Genomic DNA, 18,385 nt, shown 5'->3' on the forward strand with positions numbered 1-18,385 from the left:
TTGCATATGGATTTTCATGTAATAATGTTGCACAATGGTCTCATCAACACCCTCATCACTGGAAAAAAGGAAAGTGATTTCTCCCTCTTTTGGCAGGAGTCTCAGTGGTTTGTGTAGTTACACTGTGTGCCATAAGACTGTTTAAGCCTCTGTACAAATAAGCCCTACAAACATAAATCCACATGACAAATTACCTTCTGGAGGGCCTCTAAAGGAGCATCCGAGGCCTGCTCTTAAGGGCTGCTGTGTCTCAGCTATTTGTGTGTGATGCTGGGAGCCACACACAAACAAGCTCTCTCAGCCTCTATCTCTGCTCTGCGCTCTCCCTCAGAAACACACACACTTACACACCGGTGGCTTCAGAGCTGAAGAGCACAACTTTATAGCATGCCTAGTGGCTTGTGCAGGTGTAAAGTTGGAGGTGTGTGTGTGTGGGGGGGTTGAGGAGGGTGGAGGGAGTGAGGCCCAGGGGGCTGGAGGTAATGGGTCAGCAGCAGGAGGAAATGGGCTTTTATCCAGCACAGCACTGGCAGAGGAGGCTGTTGGGGCTCAGCACAGCCCCACTGGCGAGCGCTGCCATGCTGCTGCTCCGCCATTAATCATTTCCCAAAAGTGACAGCAGAGGGCGAGCTGTACACGGATCAGCAGCCGCAGTGCCTGAGTGTCCGCCTCAGACCCTAGCGATCCAGTCGGAGGACAGCGTATTGATCCAGCAGCGGGGGAGTGACACGGGGAGAAGCTGGTGCCAGTCTGCAACATTCAGTGCGCTCTTACAGGGAAAAGCTTTGCTCTGAAGCCATGGCATGTTTTCAAGAAAGCCTTTTGTTATTGTACCTTGTGTCTGGAGTGATTTATCTGGAGAATTTATTCAGTGGTATAATGCAGCTACTGGTGCCAATGGCCTGTAATGACAGCTTGGAAAGGTTATGTGGTGAATAAGGCTTCAAGCTCTCAGTAGTACGTTTAGAGAGCGTTTTTTCGCCTTTTTCTAAGCCTGACTTTTTCCCGCCACAACTGCCATTAACATGTCACTTGAACCCATAAGAGTGGCAATTTTTAAAATGTCAAATGGCAGGTGCCATAGTCATTAGTCATGACTATGGCTTAACTACACAGTAGATTGTAAGTAAAGTTAGTTATGCCTGAAGTAGATGTGATGAAAATTAAAGTTATAAGAAAATATAAAGTTATGAAGACTTTTAATATCTGGTTCAATTTGAATAAATGACTATTGGGAGAGGAAAAAAAAATCATCTTTAGTCTATGTGTGCTTGTGTGTATGTGTGTGTGTGTGTGCGTACATGTGTCATTGAGGTATCCCTAAGTTGCATCTCATAGCATCAGTATGATGTCTTTTCCCACCGAACAAAGTAATGGGGGAAAAGGAATATATGACCACTGTCAGTACTATTTCTTTTTTTTACTGAACGTGTGAGTGGAATATAATAGAGAAATGGGTTGTAATTAGTTTATTTATTGTTTAGGAGTAAAACAGATGGTGAGAGACTTCTCATACTCCAATAGGCTACTGTGAGTGTCCGGAATAAAGCGAACAACATTCTAACTCCTGCTCTACAAATGTCTGAGCATTTTTTTCCGCAAACTATATTTCACCATCCATTTCACATCTAGCCACCCTTGCTCCCCTTCCACAGGGTGATTTAATGCCAAACCTCAAAACATCCCAGGGATATGATATGTTTGTTTAAGTGAGGATTTATTTTGGGGAGGTTGGCATGGGCTTTGGCCTTTGAATCTGTGTTACTCTTCTGCGTCCAGGCAAGAGAGTGACTATGAGTTAGTGAATTCTCTCGTGTCTGATTGGTTGTTTTTGCCAGGGTTCCATTGTGGTTAAAGTAGTCTCCAGCTCCCCAGTTGGCTACTCTCCACTTGGTATATATATACCAATATGGTATATATATATATATATATCCAAATAAGACATCACTGATTTGAAATGCAATGGTCTTGCAACATCCATTACATAATTGTGCCATAATTTGACCGACAGACTACCAGAGACAAAAACTGAGCTGATACCCCCAGTACACCGGTAATGCACAAAGAAGCAAAGGTCCTAAGATTATCCATGGGATAAGTTAGAACATAGAACTGTATAGTAAGGTTCTCCATGGGACAAGTTAGAACATAGAACTGTATAGTAAGGTTCTCCATGGGACAAGTTAGAAAATGTAATGTTTGCCCTTATCCTCTAGGAACAGTAATTACTGCAACATTGTCTCTATTCAGTTCTTTTCTTAGTGAAGAAAGTACGAAGCCTGGGAGGTGTCATTGTGAGATTTTTTAAATATATATCGAGAGAATATTTTACTAAAACTTGTGCTCATTTTACTAAATCATTTGCTTATTTTATTAAGTCATGTGCTTATTTTAAATAAACGGTGCACTCATTTTAATAATTTCATTGTCATGTTTCATTCACAAAAAGTGGGCCAACCAACCTGCGCTACCATGCTGCACACATCCAAAGTTCACCTTGATTATTAATGGCTACTGAAGTCTCTTTTAGTCTGTAAATACGTTTGTCATTTATGTTTTAAAAATGTTTGACTTCTGATATATTGGTAGTCTAATGTGAAGGTAGCCAAACTTTCCAGATTTGCAGAACAGTCTATTGTGCTCCCTCTCCAAGTTATTGTGAGTAAAATTTGGCAACAAAAAATATTTAAAACAAACAGATGATATAATGAAAACCAGAGACCAATTTAGTAAAATGAGTGAATGATTTGATAAAATCATTCACTCATGACGCATGATTTAATAAAATGAGCACATAATTTAGTAAAATGAACGGTTCTCTCGCTCTCTCAAACAAATCTTGTGATGACCCCTCCTGAGCTCCGTAATAAAGAAACCGAACAAGGTCAACACCCACATCCATGTATCCCATTTAACAGCGATAACTATAACACAATGTTGTGTGTCATAATTGTCACTGAAAAACTAACTTCACTTCTGCAGCTAACTTTTTTCTTTGTTTGTGCCATCTATATCAAAATGGTGTGCCTGGCTTTATTTTAGTTTGAGGACTAAAGTAGAACATGAACATAAATCATCCATCTTTATTCACAGTTTTTTTTTTTTTTAAGTCAGACCTAGTTGTTGTAATTAAAGGCTTGAGGAACTCTAATCCTTGTCAGAGCCAATCAGAGCTGCTTCATGATTCTATTGTTATGTCTTCCCAGCACGGCCCAAGGCTGTGTGTGCGTGCGTGCGTGTGTGCATGCGTGCGTGCGTGCGTGCGTGCGTGCGTGTGTGTGTGTGTGTGTGTATGAGTGTGTGTGTGTGTTCGTATGAGTGCGTGGGTGTGTGTGTGTGTGTGTGTGTGTGTGTGTGTGTGTGTGTGTGTGTGTGTGTGTGTGCATTAGGGGTTGCTCCTCTATGTGTGTGTCCATTTCTCTCATTCACACGTAACCCTTATTCTACGGTCCAGCGTGTCACCCTCACTGCCCAAACCAAGCTCTTTCCCTCTGACATATGGAGGCGTGGCCTTGAACTGGCCAGACCAGATTTCCCAGGAGTCTTTGTTGTTCCTCTCCCAGGGATAACTGGCAACAGTTACACTACACTAGGGGGGGAATTACTCCCTGAACACACATATTTGTCATAGCAAGTCCTTTCAAAGCCAGTCCGGAGCTAAGAATACATCTGAGGAATCTTTGACTTGAGGACCTAATTTTCTCAGAGGTGCTTTGGGAAGATCTGACATGAACAAACTCCATGGCTGAGTTGAACAACAGGCAACACTGCTGGTCCACCTACATTGGAATAAGGCTCAGAATTTCAAGAAGCATTGGATAGTAGAGGTAACAAGCTTTCAAGCTCTGTCAGTGAAAACGGTGACGGTGATGTCTAGTTTTCTACAAAGTTGTGTTGTATGAGACTTATGTATGACACAGTTGTGTTGTATGAGACTTATGTATGACACAGTTTTGTTGTATGAGACTTATGTATGACACAGTTTTGTTGTATGAGACTCATGTATGACACAGTTGTGTTGTATGACACTTATGTATGACACAGTTGTGTTGTATGACACTTATGTATGACACAGTTGTATTGTATGAGACTTATGTATGACACAGTTGTGTTGTATGAGACTCATGTATGACACAGTTGTGTTGTATGACACTTATGTATGACACAGTTGTGTTGTATGAGACTTATGTGTGCAGTGGGCAAGGCACAGCTGACCACTTTTTATCTGGTTACAGCATTTCCACTGGGCTAAATAACAAGGCTTCTATCATGGAGATAAGATCTGGGTGTGGATAAACACTTGAACATAATTCTGTTTGAACCATTTTAGTGAACAGGAAAGTAGAACTTTGTCTTGGTAGTAAAATAACCACCAGCATTGTCCATATAACTGAATTGGCACAAAAAAGTTAATTTATCTATTTATTAAATAATCTGATGAACAGAAATTAAATTAAAATCTTGAAGTCATTCATAACTGAGCAAAAGCACATGCAGTAAAAGACTAAAAGACATACATTTCCCAATTCAATATGGGATGACTTATGTTATTATATTGTTTCTTTGTTCTGTTGTTTCTTTATATTGTCATTTGTGAAGTTATACTCATTATAAATTCTTATGATGAAGTTGAGCGTAAGTACATCCTTATTTGTTGGCGATTCAGTGACATTCTCTCTCTAAATAAGAGATGTTGGGAGTATCAACATTGGAATGGCTCATATAAATATGGGCGCCATCATCATGGCTGAAAATGGTCAGTTTACTGTCGGGAAAAGAGCTGAGGACAATTGGTTCAGAAACTCATGTTCTTGTGCGTTATTTTGTAACCTACCTCAAAATGTACCAAGTAGGGCACACCGGCTGTTTTCCTTTTGTTTTTTTTTTTACTAAAAACCTTGAGCTGTGCCATCAGAGTGTTAGATTGCCCCTGGAGGCCTTACACCCTGGGACAGCGAAAAAACTCCACACAGAGAACAAAGCCCACTCTTATATTTATAAGCTTTTGCTCTAAGGAGATTGGGTGGAACACACACACACACACACACACACACACAAAGGCATTTTCACTCTTTCCTGTTCGAAATCCAACTTGTAATTGGATAGTCAGTGATTTTGAGCTCCCAGTTTCATTCCTTCCAGAAACATTTTGTCCACCCCACCCTCAGTCTTATTCTTTCAAAGGCTAACTCTGCTTCCCAAACCACAATCCGCAGACTGAACCAGGGATGAAAAATATCATGAACATTTATCTCTGCATTAATTCCACAGGCAAATCAGCCTGGCAAAGCCCCTGCATAGTTTGGCATCTCAAGTGCACATCTTGCCTGTGTGTGTGTCACAACAAACTTTAAAGATTAAATTGTGAAATGACTAATATGCTGTAAAGAGATGGTCTAGGAAAAGAGGAACTACGGACAGGCCACAAAATATTCTTTCTTTACTGTAGAAGTAGAACGTTTACATTGAAACAGTGAAAGATTGCTGACAAATCTTTGACCTTTGCTTATTATGCATTAAATGTATGAAATGTATGTATGCATGTAAGGTGAGAAAGTCTGAGATGAGGAAAAAAGCACTCAGCATTATTTAGATGTTCCATCATGTTACTGGAATATCTTAAAAACATATCTTCACTAAAGTAATGTATACATGGGAATACAGTATTTTCAACCAAAATTATCATTATGGTTGATTTAAAAAATGTTCTGTGGTTGATGTTTTGTACTTTATTTCTTTACTTTAGGGCACATTGGAATTTCAAGAAACTTTCAAAATTGTTAGAACATCGATACATTTCTGCCAGGAGCCATGAAGGACCGTATGGAGGAACTGAGACAGAAGGTAAAGTCCAGTGGGGACCTGAATGACAATGACCCTTTCAGTGAGGACTATGATGACGATGAGTTAGCTCCATCACCTCAGGCTGTGATCTTTGAAGAGGAACCAGTTCTGGAGAACTTCCTGCGTGAGACCCAGCGTATCCGTGACAGCATTGATGAACTAGAGGCTGAGGTGAAGAAGTTCAACCAACAGCAGCGAAACCTCGTGGCCACCATGAGACGCTTCAGCGTCATGAAAAAGGAGAGCAGCATCACGCGCGACATCAAGCTGCAGGCCGAAAGCCTCCACAAGAAGTTGGATGCACTGGCTAAACAGGCCAAGAGCCTGGAGGCTGAGCTGGGCCCTAATGCAGCCACCGTGCGCATCGAGAAAGCCCAGCACGCCGCACTGTTCCGCCACTTCCAGAGAGTGATGCACCAGTACAACGAGTCCCTGCTCAGCAAGCAGGACAAGTGTAAGCACTTCATCCGCCGACAGCTGGAAGTATCTGGCCGGGCCGTGACTGAGGCCGAGGTGGACGACATGATGGAGCAGGGGAAGTGGGAGGTGTTCAACGAGAACATCCTGCTGGACGTCAAGATCACTCGCCACCAGGTGACCGAGATTGAGCAGCGGCACAAGGAGCTCCTCAACTTGGAGAGTAACATGAAGGACCTGAGGGACCTCTTTGTGGACATCTTCATCCTGGTGGAGGAGCAGGGGGAATACATTGAGAGAATCCAAACCAATGTAGAAAGGACTCAAGATTATGTGCAGGTCACAAATGAGAAGTTTAAAATGGCTGCCAGATATAAGAAGAAGAATCCTTTGAAGAGACTTTTATGCTGTTGCTGTCCTTGGAGATGCTGCTGACAGCATGGAGAAATCTGACTAAAACATTACCTTAGGCACAATGCACTTTCAGACTTTTGTACTCCCTTGTTGTTTTAAAAGATCACAAAGATAATCCTGCAATCACAGTCAATTGTTAAAGTTGAATTAAGCTCATTCAGAGGAAATAAATAAACGTATATTTTATTTATTAAGAATATACACTTTACACTATTAATAGCTATATTAGTAATGATGAGTTCTCCATGAATTGCAAAAGAAACACTCCCATCATATCAGTCAAAAACACAATGTTAATACGTATGTAAGAGACACTCTGTATTCATTTGTAGCACTTTTAAAATATGATGGTAAGATCCAATCACCAATCGCTGATGCCGCAGATGTGAACCACACATGTGAACAGTAAAGGTGTACATTTCATTAGATATGTACTCAGAGTGGGCTTAGAGTGTGAAAGCCAGAATTCAGGTACTACTCTAGAGCTTGTGGAGTTAATCAGTAAACTAGCAGTAGTTCTTGACATGATGGACTAGAAAACAAGCACATGTGAGTCAGTTGCACTGGTATTAAATGTCTAGGTGTGCCCACACACAGAGCTGCTGAGTGGATGGCCACAGGCCTGAGGATAATGTTACAGAGTTTACTGTACTGAGTCAACAATATCACAAAGAGGAAGGGCTGGACCACAAACTTTATTGGACACACCCTCAAACTGGCTTTGACAGAGAAAACATAAATCAATCAAAATGTTAAAGGATCACTTTGACTGATAGGCATTCAATTATGGCTGATAACAAAATTTGTGTCTTTTATATGCAGTAAATATGTAGTAAACTAAATAACCTGCTTTTGTGATATTGTATGAGGTGTAATGTATTACAATGTCTTATTGCAATGTAAGCTGCTGTTGTAAAGGCCTTGACCACAGCCAAACCTGAAATAGGATGCAGAACAGGATGTAGGAGTAAGCCTACTCAAACATGAAACGTTATACAAAGCAACTATGCCACCTAGTGTCTCTCACAGGAAGCACCAACAGGTTGTACAAAGCTTAAACTTGTAAAAAGTCTTGAGGAATGCTAAAACTTTGAGGTATTTCCTCTATGGTCTTATCACAATTATATATGGCTTCCACCATACAGACAACCTGGAAGGATTCATATTTAATGGGACTAATTCTTCCATATTCCGATGCCTCCAAAGTGTCACCTTACCTATAGGTAAATTATGGACACATTAGATTATATGTTCTGACCAGAAAACTTGTCCAGTTAATTAATTTATGGAGACCTATGTTTGTTAAAGCATAACATAACATAAGTCTAAAAATGTGAAAATAATATACTGTGAATGTAGTTAATTATCCATTATCTCTAATGGCACACAACTATTTATTCTTTAAAAAAATAATCCTGATACAACCCATTTAAAGATGTACATGCACAGACCTAAACCTGGCCCTTAATTTGCCTCTCATCGCATCCTCCTGAGTAGATCACTAGTACTTTGTGTATACAAAAAAACTACACTAAAATGTGTTTATGGCCTTCAAAAATGATGTTGATAATAAATGTACATTTCTCTTCTTTTTTTCTTAAATCTCATTGTCATGGTTTGTTTATATACTATGATATGACTGAACAACCACATTTTTGACAAGCAGATCCAATATTTTGGTAATGTCAATGATATCCTTTTCTATGCAGGTCACATATGCTTCTTAATATGAAGTGTGAACGCTAGAAAGAACCAGAGCTTCACCATCAATAATTTCTCATCAAAGTTTTCATAGTTACTGAAGTTCAGCAGGGAAACATTTACGTGCAACGCATCATAAATTACACTCATGCATCATCCACCTGACCAATACAACTTAGTTGCATTTATGCATCATGGTCAACATTATGCTTGCAAATGGTCAGTAGATGGTGCTGGTGAAAAACAACTGACCATAAACAGAGCCGGGGATTGTTCTCTCTTTCTCCTCATCCTCCAAAAGCAATCATGGGTATTATTTTTGAAGACACAACACTTGTATATCTACCAATTTAGATCAAGTCAATGATGTTCTGCATTCTATTTTTAGTTTATATTTTAGTTAAATCCGGCTCTGGTTAGATCTTTAAACAAAGGAAGTACTGAATATGTCATGCTCATTGATTCTGACTTTATAATATCTTACCTCTTACTGTAATCTGTTTTGTGATTAAATCAAATCAAAGACAATTTATTTACCACATTCTACATTTCAAATTAATTGAATGTCAATATTTTATTACCATTATGGTGTTAATAAAAATAATGAGAAGAGATAAATTGATTTGATAAACATGTTTAGCCTGTGATGCAGTTTCACAAATTGAATCATGGCAGAAGGATTACACAGCACTATGGGCTTTTAATACTTCTTCTATTCAATAACTCTGCTTGACTTTGTTAGAAAATGCTAAGGGTAAGCTCAAAGCACTCAGCACAAATTCTGCCAACACAATAAAAAATGAAATCTTATAAATGCATCTTATTATGTAAGGGCAACTGTCAGTCTGCAAGTTCAATGCAACACTGGCATGCTGTTTGTGTAGTGTGTCCTTGAAGTAAGGACAATGTGGAAACCTTTCACAGGAGTAGCTTTTATTTTCAGCGAAGAAATATGTAAATACATCAGGAAGCAATTTACAGCCTATCTACTGTGTTTTCAGAGGTCTAAAATTGTATTATGAGCATTAGAGTACAGATATAATGTACCGACTGGGCCGACAGTACAAGTAACAGCCACACTGGCTGACAGTGTCAATAAAACCAAACGTTAACTCTAATGATTAATGTCTTATAAACATGCCTCTCCTTTTTTCTCATTTCAAAGAATCCCATCAGAGGATTACAGTAATAAAGTGGATCAGTCAGTCATGGGGAGAATGAGCACTATTGTCTGCGTCTGTAGCTGTAATGCTTTGGCCTGAGCTCCCCAGCGCCTGATGTGCTTCATCAGAGTGAGGCGCACCCAGCCACAATACCTGGAACAGGCTTAGACGCTTCGCTTTTACAGTATTTAGGCTGCTGTGGGGAAATGGACACGCCATGTGAGAGCACTGACACACTGTGTGTGTGTGTGTGTGTGTGTGTTTGTGTGTTTGTGTGTGTATGTGTGTCGGTGTGTGTGTGAGAGTGTGTGTGTGTGTGTGTGTGTGTGTGTGTGTGTGTGTGTGTGTGTGTGTGTGTGTGTGTGTGTGTTGTGTGTTTGTGTGTGTGTGTGTATGTGTGTGTGTGTGTGTGTGTGTGTGTGTGTTTGTGTGTGTGTGTGTGTGTGTGTGTGTCTGTGTGTCTGTGTGTGAGCGTGTAAGGCTCAGCTGGCCAGGTTGATTTACTAGGACCAGTGACACTCTATCTGAACCATGAAAATTTGGAAGTGCTGCAGTTCCCCAATATTCCTGAGATTTGGGCCCTCATTAGCAGAACGAGACTCCGGAGAGAAGAGCATGGATGTATGAGGACAGGATATCCGTAAAGGAGACAGCCTCAGCTGTGACTCACAGTGTACATGTCACTCGGGTGAGAGTTTTCCCACTCATGAAATCCTATTGATCTTGGACTAGAGTTCACATATATAAAATAATGAGCAGAGATTTTTGTGACGTTTGTATAAAAATCAGGATTGTATTGGATGAATGAAGATAAGTAGTACATACAATACAATTATATGAATATGTTTCACCAGATTTAATCCAGCATTTTATTCAATTTATTTAAAAATAAAATCAAACTTACAAAAACTAAAATAATGCTGAAGAATTGTGCATTTAGCCTATCCATGACCTTTAACAGTATTGAGAGGATTGTTATCTGAAAACTCAAATAAGCATAAATACAGTATCTTCAGTCCAGACCAACTCACAATCAAGTCAGAATGGAAAAAGAAAAATGTCCCTTAGAATGGATTTCTGTCATTCATCCACATGGCATTTTTTATTTACAATGCCTTCTTTAAGCTTTGGTTGACTTAATAACATTTCAAAGAAATCTAACGCGAGGTGCATTTAAATTGCTCTTCAGCATGGGAGAGAACATTAGAAAGACATTTGGGCAGATGAAAAAACACCTATCACGGCACAAAACAGTTTTCAGTGAATGGTAAAGGGAGATTTTGGAAAAGCAATAAGGAGACAAGCTCGAATGAGGAGCTGGAGCCAGAGACATTCCATCTCCAGGAAACATCCCACTAGGGTGATAGGCTCTGTACGGGGGAAACAGCTACAGAGGGTTCTACTCACATCCCCTGCAAACCCCGAGACATCAGATCACTGCCACTGTGCCAAAGTGAGAAGACAGAGGGAATTTTGAAATGACACAACAATTTGACAACTTCCTTTGCCATGGGAGAAGGAGAAGAATAGCAATGAGCCAGGCGTGTGGCAGAGCAGAGTATGTGTGTGGCTCCTGGGGCTTGTGCTACATCACAGGCAGAGGGGCAGAGATGCCTGGAGGAGCTTACAACAGTATTGGGATTCTCCAGTGCTTTATCAATATTAGTGTGTGTGATAGCTCTCAATCTCTCTGTTGATTAAGGAATATGTAAAAATCACACACTCTTAAAATGAATGTGTTGGAAACAACACAAACCGTGTTGTCCCTATCTGGAGACAGAGATGTGTTAAAAACAACGCAAGTTGTGTTTTCAACACATTCGTTGTAAGGGTGCAGCAACAGTCTTGTTACTGTTTTAGTCAGATATGATATAATAATGATATGCTGTATATCTGTATGCCTTTTAACTCTGAATGATGAATCAGTTTGCTATTTGTTTGCGTGTTTGAGTTGTGAAGTGCGTGTTTAGTTTGTTACCTTCAGTCTGTTTGTTATCTTAAGCCGAGTTGTACTGCAGCTGAATGTGTCCCGTCGCCCTACAACCCTGCCTCATTCTGGAGCAGGTCACAATCTGCTGTAGGGCCACATTCATCTCCTTGTCAAAACACAGTTGTATGCGAAAAATGCTGTTCTCTTGTCCCACGTTAAGGAGAATGATGGAAGCTGGCTTTAGCGCCTGAAACTGACACCCAGGGATCCCATGTTGTGGCTTGAAGAGGACCATTGCAGTGACATTTTGATGTCACAGCTGCCACAGTTGTACATCTTGAGTTTCTTATTTGAGGAGCACTCATAAATATCTCTGACACTTTAATATTCTGGCACCTGTTTTTCTGATACCATGACACTTTTTGATTTATTTCTTTATTGAAAGTAGTTGTCATCTATGAGTGACCAGTACAATGGAAATACTAAAGTAATAATTGATTATTTTAGGAATAAGATTTTTGTTGTTGTTATGATTGTACAATTTATACAAATTATAATGGATTGCATGAATTATTATGCATTGATTTTGATCAGTAAATCCAGTCAACATTTATAAATTCCAGGAGGAAATATAAATTAGGATTTTCAAGTATCAAAACTTCTATGTATTTTTTGAATTACGATGATGATGATGATGATGATGATTATTATTATTATTATTATTATTATTATTATTATTATTTGTAGTAGTAATAGTAGTAGTAGTAGTATTAGTATTATTATAGTAAGTGATATCATTATGACCATTTTATGCAAGAGAGGTTTACAATATGGACTTTAAAAGGGGGTATGACCAATGTCAGGAAAGGTTGCATTAAACGTTTGAGACCCAAACCCAGTGGAAGCAGAGGAGAGGTGATGTGAGTGTGTGGTAGTGTGAAGGCATTTCTTTCTGTTTCAAATGGGGAATGAAGCAGTGCGTCCCTTCTCTGGACTGTGTGCTATGTGCAGCAGGCAGTGACAGACAGCACTCAGACTAGTGTGTGTCTAACCCTCCCTAGAGCTGCCGGCCTTCACCTTCAGGAGGGCCAAGCAAATCTGACATTCATTACGCCAACAACCTCCACTGACATCTGTTTGCCAACAGCTCCCCAGCAAACATCGATCCAGCGCAAGACCTGTGTCCAAATATTTCAGACTGTTGTATATCAAACTCCAGTCATTCTAACTCAACACAATAACTTATTTATAGCAATCATAAATTATTCTCCCTGATATGAGCTTCAGTCACGTAATGCTAATTTGAAGACAGTTGCAGGGGAGGGCTCAAGTGCTGTGCTGCTATCTTGCAGGCTTCTACTGCCTCATAATGTTATTATCCTGGAAACTCACTGTAGACTGTATGAGTGAAATGGCTATGATTTTGTTTTACCAACTAGTATAGCTGACAATTACAAGATCTTCACTTCAGTTATTTTATCCTTCTACAATGTGGATGGGAATTTGCTGTTAAGCTCTTGTCAGCAAAAAAAGCTATTGAGAGTAATGAGCATACTCTGAGACCAACTCCACAGGGTGTTTTTTGATTTTTTTTCAGTTTATTTTGTAATCTAACTGTAAACAAATTTAGAGGAAAAACAGCTGAAAAGATGTCATATAGGCCTACCTTTTTCTAGTTTCCAACAAAGTGCCCCTTATCCAATGACCTTTTCATTAATTAAAAGAATACTGTCCCCTAAGAGCCATAGCAAACTGCAGTCAAGCAAGTTGGTAATGGAGACGAAAATGGCCCAATAAAACAAAGAATTCCACAGCACTGCTTAAATGATTTTCAGTGTGCAAATGTTATTTCCTCTTAATATGCTCATGAAAGTTTTATGGAAGAGTTCGTTATTTTTCCCCCCATTCCTTCTTTTATCAAAAATCACAATGATTTTTATTTTTCACAATTTTTATTGCCACGAACATCCACCTCCACCACCTGCCCTATCCACCGGCCTTAACGTCCCACTTAGTCTGGCATTCACTTCAGCACAGTCTTATGCCTAATCTTGAATAAGAGTTTTAATAGTGTGAAACATCAGCTTGTTTACTTACTGTGGCAGGGAAGCATACTTTTACCCATGAATAGAGGGCCTGTAAAAGCTCCCCAGTCTTACCGCAGAGCCATTAAAGAGCTTCTCCGCCCTCACAGACTGACTGACTCTCAGACGTCTGATCTGGAATCCACCATATCCTGGAACTATCGTTCTCCTCCCAATCCCCCTGTCCCACAGCCCAGAATGGGTCTGAGTCTCTCTCTCTCTCTCTCTCTGACACACACACTTACACACACTTACACACACAGATCTTACAGCCTCATCTGGGTAATGATGTTTTTACATTATCAAGGTCATGGCAATATTCTGGAAATTTCTTCAAAATTACTGCGTAATAAAGTCTTTGATATTATTCACCATGGTCAGTTTGATCTTTGGTAAAAGGAAGCTGGAATGACGTCTGGATTCATTGTTTTTGGAACATTTTCTGTTTTTTTTTTTTTTTCAAAAGAAAGGCATGGCCACGGATATGTAATTCTTCCCATTTATTTATGTATTTATTTTTACTATTTACTATTTTTCTAATGTGAAAGAAGTCTTTCAAAAACATCTACCTTTTCAAGGTCTTCATCTTAAGCTGACCTTGAGATTAGTAAGTGTGTGGCACAACTACTAATAGTATTATTTTCATATTTCAAGACATGTCATGACAAGTCTTAACTTTTACAAATCTTCAAACTCTCTTACTGCATAATATACTGTAGTGCTGTTTTGCTTTGACATTTCCCATCATCCAATTGTGGAAGATAAATGCATTAGCGACAGTACTTCAAGTCAATGGTACTGTCATCAGCAGACTGCCTGACTGTGCCGGGAGAGAGTGGAGAGACATTAGAGAATGCAATTGCTTAATCTCCCGCTCTGTATAAAGATCGGGTCATTTTCCTGTCTGCCCCAATGCCGTCAACTGACCAGAGTGCTTTTATGTCTGCCGTGATTGGGATCATGCTGGGTGTCAAGTTGTGTGCGACAGCGGGGTGAAAAGAGGAAGCACTGCGGGCAGCTCTGAGTCTGGAGCTCTGCTCTGCTCTGCAGAGAGTAATGAACATGCAGAATGAACACTCACCGCTGCCTTGTTCTTCTCTTCAGTACTGTAAGGGAAAGAAAACAGAGTCTGAGCGTATTCTAATACTCACACATCTACCACCCCCCGAAAGATTCTTTTACACCTTACATCATGTTTTTTTATTCATAAGATTATGATGGTTGACAATGACATTGATTTCCCTCTCTATTAGTAAAAGCGCTGTTGCTGCTTATTCTCAGGAAGTGATTTTGCTGTGGCGATTTCCCTCTTGTGATTGTTTGAAACAGATCTCAGTGTGTTTCCTTCCCCTATGTGAATGAGAGAGCCAAACTGTGACACCGCAGACACAGATGTGGACTACTGCTGATATTCCCCCCAAATGACTCAAAGTGTTTGGCACCGGTACTGTACTGTTTATTTAGTAAGTCATCTAGTCAATATGCAATTTATCAGGGTTTATAAAGAGATGGATACAAATATTTCCAAGACATCCTATAATCACTGTATTTAGTGTTATAATATATTGTCATGGGTATGAATTGTCTTTGAAACTTCTTGACAGACATAATAATCCTTATTAATAGAATCCTGTATGTTCTTGGAGATACTGTATACACAGACTTGCATAGATAGTAACACTGTCTCTTTCTCTTTAAAGTCAAAGCTAAACATATGCAAATGCTTAGGGCTTTAAAGTGGGAGCAGAAATATCTTCACATTTTCAAAGAATCTTAACATTTCTTCACATTTTCAAAGAATCTTAATGACCCTTTAATGTATAATGACCATGCATTAAAAAGCAGCAATAAGTTCATCTTTATTCAAGTGAAGTCTGTGTATCTAATGAAGATATCATATTAAAGACAGAGTGCCAGTGTATGGCTTCTGTAAATATGAAGCGTCCACTTTAGACCTGGATCCAACAGCTGAGAATGCAATAGGGCCTTCCACCACAAAAGCACAGCAGTTTATCTTTGGACACTTGTGCCAAAATGACACAGGCATCATACATCATCTTCATATCTGAATAGCACCCATTCAGTTACCCTGGACCTGGACCACAACAAGCAAATTAGCGTTGAAAACATATCAGAATTGTTTTATATGCCATCATCAGAGGCGGACAGAGTACACAGCTTCATTACCTGAGTAAAAGTACAGATACCCCTTGCTAAATTTTACTCAAGTACAAGTAAAAGTACAACAGTCAGATGTCTACTTAAGTAAAAGTACTGAAGTATTTGCTTTTAAAAGTACTTGAGTATCAAGAGTACAAGAGTACATTTTCTAAATATTGCATTACTACTGCCACAGTGCTTATATTTATGTACAGAAACGTCCTACATGGAGTTATGAAAAATGTTAATGTGGAGAATGTAAAAGGAATTGAAAGTAAAATCAAGTCATTTTCATCTTTTTACCATGTTGCCAGGGATGGGCAGTATTTCTAATAGGCTACATGTATTTAAAATACATATTTCAAATACAAAATACTATTTTGTAATTGAAACACTTGAAGCGAAAACTATCATTAACTTGTTCAGCAAATTGAAATAGTCTGGCGAGGTGGGGCCACGGGTTGGCACATTCCCGGCATCTAGTAACCTGCTGCATCTTCATCCATTGTTTCATCCATGGTTTCTCTCTTATCTAAATCTGACCATGGAGTTGACTTTGGGGAAAGCTGAAGGCGATTGCTGATAGGCTGTCCCAATCAGTGGTGCCTGCACAATCCAATCACGTTTGAGAGGGAAACAACAAATTGAGGGTTTCCGAGATTTTTCTTTTTTCCTTTTTTTTTTTTTAGAAGTAGTAACGGGTACTCACGGTTATGGATAGAAATGTAGCGGAGTAAAGAGTACAATATTTGCCTCTCAAATGTACTTGAGTAAAGTCATGAGTACTCCCCAAAAATGATACTCGAGTACAGTACAGATCCCTCAAAATTTTACTCAAGTACCGTACTCAAGTAAATGTACTCCGTTACTGTCCGGCTCTAGCCATCATTACCCCCTGAATAATTCATAGGTATTTATTATCACATTAGTGTACTTCCAAAAGTAAAGACTTCTTAGTGAATTATATAATCTTGTGGATTAAAATGACATCTGGAACTGGGCATCACACTGAGGTCAGTCGGCCTCAGCTCTGGTCCTCAGGTGACATCCTGTACATCTGAGACTGGTCACTGTTATTTATCAAGTCTCACCACAAACGCGAACCAGAGACATCAGCTGCATTCACAGAGTTCCATGAAGGCAAAAAAACACCAGAGACAATAAAAGAGTGTGCTTGACAGGAAGCATGCAGAGAGTGTCATGTTTTAGGCACCAGCCCATCTTGACGTTTCCAAATTCACTTTTGATGGATGAGCCACAAACGGGACCCATGGATATTGAATGCAATGTTTGAGCTGTTTTTGTATGTCATAAATTAAGCATGGTCGGATGTATTGAATAGCATGTCTCCCCCTGCTTAAATTGCATCCAGATGTCACCGCATTTCAATTAAATTCAAAAGGGGCCTGGGCTATGTGTTTCATAAAAGTCCAGTTTCCCGAGCAGGTGTAGGATGATCAGAGTGCTCAACAATGCACTGGAGAGATTTGGGTCCTGCGCTCATCTGTGAGGGTCTCAGTCACGGCCTCCTCACTGACTCAGTGAAAATCGACTCCCAGCAACTCTTCTGCACCACACAAAGCCACAGTCATGCCAGCTAATCGGCCAGCAGCAGTCCCAGCTGATGTTTCTATTAGTCTCCTCTGGACTGCTCTCTGGGCCCCCACACTCTCTGGTACTGTAAAAGGGCAGATTTCTGTTTTCTGCCAGAGATTCTCTGTTTTATGATGATGTATGACAACTGTTTTGGGACAGTAATGCACTTGGCTTCGACAACCACATGAAATCACCGTGAAGATAGAGATGACTATGGATGGATCAGGACAATGGTTGGCGAGATCACAGCTGCTCATCAAAGCTCAAAGGCCTATTCACACAGTGTTCATGTTTGGGATGTTTATCCCCCTCCATGTTTGGTACTGTCTGTCCACTAGCCACTTGTACCACTGTCTTTATGCCTCACTGTTTGCGTGCTATATTAGCACATTAGCACATATGCATAACCCCCCCCCCCCCCCCCCCCTCCATGCCACAGCCGAACTGTGGCCACACTTATACATTTTCTTAAATAGTTAAATATATAGATATATAGACTTTACTTTATTTCTGCATTGTTGCAATGTTGGACTTACTCATTTGGACTTACTCATTACTTTACTTTATTTCTGCATTGTTGCACTGTTGGACTTACTCATTTGGACTTACTCATTTGCACTATCACCATGACCACTATCACCATTGCACTACCACCATGACACACACAGAGCACCTTAGAGCACCTTACCATACCTTACTATGCACAGAGAATCACAGGCTCAGCCCCTGCCTCAGTCATTGCAAGCGCCTCTGATTGATTTATCACCACTATGTGGATACTGTTTTTAGAATTGATTTAGATTAAGTGTTAGTTAGTATAATTTGTATTTTTGTAATTTGTATTTTAGTATATTTTTATATATTGTATTAAGTGTTAGTTAGTATAATTTGTATTTTAGTATATTTAGCATATACTTTATCTTCTACTGTCCTTACTGCTTAGTTGTGTTTTTATATTATATACTTTAACTACTCTTTCTGCTGTTAAAGAATGTTTTTGTGTTGTATGTATGCTGCTGAGACCTTGAATTTCCCCTGGGGATCAATAAAGTATCTATCTATCTATCTATCTATCT

At 39.7% G+C, this 18,385-nt stretch overlaps 1 protein-coding gene across 1 annotated transcript; it reads left to right on the top strand.

Moving 5' to 3' along the window:
* The first annotated feature begins 3,578 nt into the window (after positions 1–3,578).
* Positions 3,579–8,253, top strand: stx19 (syntaxin 19). The gene is made up of 2 exons (XM_042084582.1): positions 3,579–3,827; positions 5,747–8,253. The coding sequence occupies exon 2, from the start codon at positions 5,812–5,814 to the stop codon at positions 6,694–6,696; it is 885 nt and encodes a 294-aa protein (XP_041940516.1). The 5' UTR covers positions 3,579–3,827; positions 5,747–5,811; the 3' UTR covers positions 6,697–8,253.
* Positions 8,254–18,385: the final 10,132 nt, after the last annotated feature.

The sequence above is a fragment of the Alosa sapidissima genome, chromosome 2 (assembly GCF_018492685.1).
Source record: "Alosa sapidissima isolate fAloSap1 chromosome 2, fAloSap1.pri, whole genome shotgun sequence".
NCBI lineage: Eukaryota > Metazoa > Chordata > Actinopteri > Clupeiformes > Clupeidae > Alosa > Alosa sapidissima.

Bases quoted from the DNA above. Each gene is read 5' to 3' on its own strand.
- stx19 (XM_042084582.1), top strand. From the start codon at position 5,812: ATGAAGGACCGTATGGAGGAACTGAGACAGAAGGTAAAGTCCAGTGGG.